This window comes from Dendrobium catenatum, unplaced genomic scaffold (genome assembly GCF_001605985.2).
Source record: "Dendrobium catenatum unplaced genomic scaffold, ASM160598v2 fragScaff_scaffold_879, whole genome shotgun sequence".
Classification (NCBI taxonomy): domain Eukaryota; kingdom Viridiplantae; phylum Streptophyta; class Magnoliopsida; order Asparagales; family Orchidaceae; genus Dendrobium; species Dendrobium catenatum.
In genome coordinates this window covers 664976-670073 of record NW_021319341.1, presented here as the reverse complement: position 1 = coordinate 670073, position 5098 = coordinate 664976, and the positions used below count along the sequence as shown (strand labels likewise).

General features: G+C 32.4%; 1 protein-coding gene across 1 annotated transcript; it reads right to left on the bottom strand.

Moving 5' to 3' along the window:
* Positions 1–1014: 1014 nt before the first annotated feature.
* On the bottom strand, positions 1015–3994 carry LOC110095892 (probable flavin-containing monooxygenase 1). The gene is made up of 5 exons (XM_020821592.1): positions 3545–3994; positions 2922–3159; positions 2192–2367; positions 1478–1836; positions 1015–1360 (listed from the first exon to the last, which is right to left on the bottom strand). Exons 1-5 carry the CDS (start codon positions 3992–3994, stop codon positions 1015–1017), a joined length of 1569 nt encoding a protein of 522 aa, XP_020677251.1.
* Positions 3995–5098: the final 1104 nt, after the last annotated feature.

Sequence of the window (5098 nt, the reverse complement as noted above, 5' to 3'; positions counted from 1 at the left end):
CCTTGTATTACTTCTTTATATGAATTCAAAAAATGAGTTTGATTTTTAGGCTTATTAATGCTACCAAATGCGGCCTTATTAATTGCTTGATAGTCAAAATTTTGTAATCTTTTATCCAGTACTTCATACTATTGCATGAAAGTTATTATGCTATAGTTGCCATCTTAACTAATTTATATTATCCCATCATTCACAAGCAAGATTTTGCTTAATTTCTACATCAATTTATTTCAGATCTATTATTTTCAGATCTGTTAAGCCATTATTTTGTGTATGGATTTATGTTGTGTCTCTTTTATTTACAACAAATTGAACACCCTTAAGGTCAACTCTCCTAACTTGCCTTGACTCTAGTTAATATGGGTTATGAGCAACAACTTAGTAGGTGCAAGTGATGGTGGTTGCATGCGTTTGATAATGTTTTTTTTTTATCATAAATTATAGATATGAACATTAAATATAGTAAATGATGAAGTCGTAGGCACCTTAGTGCTGGAAGGTTGAAACTTTTCATGTGCAAATTGGTGCAATCAACTGCAATAAGGTTCACTACCTCTTGAATGCATATGATTCATAAAATGCAACTGTTTAGGAGGTTCAAAAAAGCATGTATGTCCAGTTTAATTTGTTAGAATGAATTGAGTAATAATGAGCACTTTTATGATGAATTGGTCTTCGATTGCTATGGATTGTTCCTTTTCTACTATTTTTTGAATGCTACATTTACTTCATGAAGCAATTTTTTAGTGCAAAAATTTAAATTTTTGTATTAAAATGTTGCTTTAAGAAGCAGTAAGAAAGCCGTTCCAAACAAAGTCTAAATTGATATGTTTAAATTGATCCTACCAACATGCTAACAACTACATATTTCATAAGATCAAATTCATCTTTTCCAAATGTCATTTAAACAAATAAGAAACTAAAACAATTTACCTTTTCTATGACTTCAATCAATTAAAACATAACTGCAATAATCAACTTCACAATTACACCGTTGTTTATTTATCCTTCAACTCAATCAAGCTCAGCATAATCTGCAGGAGAGTAAGGTAAAAACCAGTCTTTAAGAAAGCCTTTCTTCCTCCTTGGATTGCAGCCCATATCTTTACACAACTGATCATTATTCCAAATATGAAGAGTAGAGATACAAGATCCTCTATATCTGCTTCCTGAATATTTCTTCACATGCTTCTCCCACTCCATCACATTCTTCTCCATGGATCTTTTGCTTGGCAGCTTGAACTTTCCATGGAGGAAGTGTGATAGCCACCTCGCTCTTATCTCTGATGTATACAGGTTTGAAATACTCTCAGCAAAGCCAATGATTGCCATTTGTGGTATCTGTGGATGTATACATTCCCTGTAGGTAAAATATTTAACTCAAACTCTTATTTTATGATATGTAAAATATATTGTAAACTTATAATCTTGTAAAAAATTTCTCTAACAAGCTACCATGTTAAATACTTATCAGTACCTATAGAGAGGAACTACATTATCTTTTCTTCCTGCGACAATCTCTTGAAACTTTGAAGACACAAATATGTTTCTAAGCTTCTGATCACCTTTGAATCCAGTAGCAAAGATCACCAAGTCTGAATCAATTGATTGTCTTTCCCCTTCAACTTCGACGCCATGTTTGCAAAAGCTGAATGTCTTAGAAGGCTTAAGCACAATGCTTCCTTCTTCCACTTTATTGTAGAAATTATCAGGTAATACGCATAAAAGACAAGAGGAAATTGCCTGAAAGAAACTGTGCTCAGGCACCATTCCATGCTTTTTCATTGGAATTATTTTCAAAAAATAACTCTCAGCAATTTTCGAGAAAGTCCACACCTAAAAGATTGATAGAAAAAAAAGCTAATTGATCAATAAATTATACATGTACGTATTTGTTCTCTTAAGATTTTATTTGGTACAATTTTTTTACTATTTCTTAAAGCAGCTTTAAGAAGGTTTAAGAAGCTGCTTTAAGGCTTCGTTTGGGACGGCTTTTTTCATGCTTCTTAAAGCGGCTTTCTAGTATAAAAATTAAACTTTTTGTACTACAAAGCCGCTTTAAGAAGCAAGAAGAAAGCCAACCCAAACGAGGCCTAAGATGGCTAGCAGACTAGAAAGCTGCTTTAGCAGTAAGAAAGTCATCCCAAACTAAACCAAAATGATTTGATAATTATATATGCTTACGGCTTACCAAAGGTGAAAGCAAGAAGGCTAGCAGACTGAGGATGAGTCCTTCCCCAGGCTTGTGAAAGAGCAGCTCAGCAAAACGATTGAAGAATAAGTACTTGAGAGGAAAACCCCAAACCTCAAAGCTTGGTATGTTCCATCGCTTTGTTCGAATTATCATCGTACATGGATACTTTGATCCTGTTGATAATTAAACAAAATATATCAAAAAATATTAATTACAAGGAAGATTGTTCATATCAAAATATAAAAAATATTTCTTTTTAGTCTAATTTTTTATAAACGCTTCATTTTATTTTATATCATCAAGAGAATTTGATCTGCATCATTAAGGTTTCAACATTAATAATTTTCTTATTACTTTCTAAAACAACTTTTTAGTATAAATTTTTTGAAATTTTTGTACTAAAAAGTTGCATTAGAAAATATTAGAAAAATTGTTCCAAACAAAACCTAAATCTTGAAATTAATAGAAAGAGTGAATGTTTGTGAGGATTTTTGACATTTTACATCCAACTTATAATTTTTTTTTTGAAAGTAGCTTTATAAAAGATTATTACAAGCAAAAATAAAAATGAATGTTTTTAATAAACATAAATCAAGATGAGTTACTTTTGGATCAAATTGAAGCAATATAAAGCAAAATATTATGTTGGAACACATAAAAAATATGTATCTCAGTTTTCAACTAATAATAATAACTTATCATATGGAATGAAATGTGAACTAATTACCATTAACATTAGAACATTCTACAGCGAAATCTAATGCTGATTTAAGAAATCCAACAACGGTGACTCGTTTCCCTTTGATCAATTGAGCAGCCGTTGAGCTATCCATATTACTATAATCCATTGAATGAATCACTTTGCCATCAAAGACCTCAGGACCTTTCTCTTCGGAAAATGTTGGGATATTTGGAAGTCCGCTAAATCTTCCAATACAAAGGATAACAAAATCCATGACATGAATCTACAATGGTAGGTTGAATAAGAAACTTAGATTGACCTTATTTTTTGTAACATTCTAACATGAAAATATAATTAAGACATTTTATATATAACATTTTTATATACATTTGTATTCACTTATGTCTTATTCAATGGCATACTGAGTTTACCAAAACGTTATACATAAAAAAATGCCACATAAAATGGAGTTTTTAAGACAAAAATTGAAGATAATTGGCCCATATGTTCCTGATGGCTTATAAAATTAAAAATATAAAACAAACGATTTAAAAACATATATATTTCTTAAAAATAATTGATAATATAATTTCTATCTTAGCAGCAAAAATAAATTTGAATGCAATTAAATAAAACAAGGTAACTATCTTAGAAATAATATAAATTACCTCTATAGTTCCATCTTTCACACTCTCCACCTTGATATGCCACACCCCTCGCTGACTACCACCAAATGCCTCGCCGGAACCGCCCCACAAATCCCATGCCTCAATATCCTCCTCTCCCACACCAACATACTCTATCCCCATCACCTTTTCTCCAAACCTCACATGTTTTATAAGCTTGAATTGTTGAGCATAAGATTCTAAATATGCCATGACCTGGATATTATCAGGACATATCTCCACTACCTTCTCCGGCCACGGGAAGTCAGAGAATTGATAATCCCATTTTGATGTTTGTAGGCGTGTCGACGCCAGTGTGCTTTTCCATACACCACCGATAGTTTGATCAGCTTCGAAGACCACCGGTCGGAATCCTTTCTCCACCAAATGTTTGCATGTTGCCAAGCCGCTTATGCCAGCGCCAATAATGCAGATTCTCTTCTTTTGTACCATGGTTGTTACTCTCTATGCGTGCATGATATATGACTTGTAACTCTCATGACTTTATAGTAGATGTTTTGTGAATATTAGATTCTTGCAGCTTTTGGTTTTTATGAGGAATGGGTAATGAATGTTTGTAGTGCATATGGAAGTCTTGGCTTAGCTTGCATTTAAGAGATTTGTATGATTTTTTTGTTTTTGTAATTTTAAAATTGAAGGATTATTGACGTTGTGAATTACTGTAGAATTTATTATATTTATAGATATCAAAATGATGAAGCATATTTGGACTATTGCTATAGAATATGTTAAGGATAAGTTTATGTGAATTACACTATAGCTGGCAGAGATACACCCACAACTTTTTTGGATTCATGCATTAGAATGAAGGAGAAAGGATAAGAGTTTTTTAATTTGTTTTGCTTGGTTTAAGAAAAGTATGTGAAAAACTAGGAGAGATTGCAATTAGAAGAAACCAAAAGAAATGTGGTTCGACTTATATGCTTTGTACGGACGCCGAACGCAGTTCACCACCCGGAGACCAACCAGAATACGTCATGTCAGCAGTACCGAGCATGATACTGAGCGTGGTACCGAGCCGTGATACCGAGCAGGGGTGATGTAGCGCATTCTGATTGGTCTCTGGATGGCGTTCGGCATCCACATAGAATAATTTGCATCTTCTTTGTCTTGGATTGATCATTACTTCTTCTTCCAAGACAATCTTTGAGTCACTTTCTTCTTTGTAATTTTAAATATATAAAGAAAACTAAAGAATAAATAAAGTGCGTAAATATATGTATTTGATAGTTTATTTAACTTAATCTTTTCCATGATGTATATATGCAATTCAAAACTATGCCAAAAGCTAGTTCAATTGGATTCAATTTGAATTTTACTCCTAATCAACAAGTTGATTTTAATTTTAAATCAACCCTAATAAAAAAATTAATCTGATTTTCTAACAAGTTGGCTTGATCCCTTTCGTTGTTGTATTGATTGAATCCCATTTCTTCCATTTGTCACTAAGTAGAGGGTTGCCCAACTCTGGCTCTCTGAGTATGATAGGGTTGAAAACTATTTCATATAGATAATAAATGCATGCTTCTAATTTGA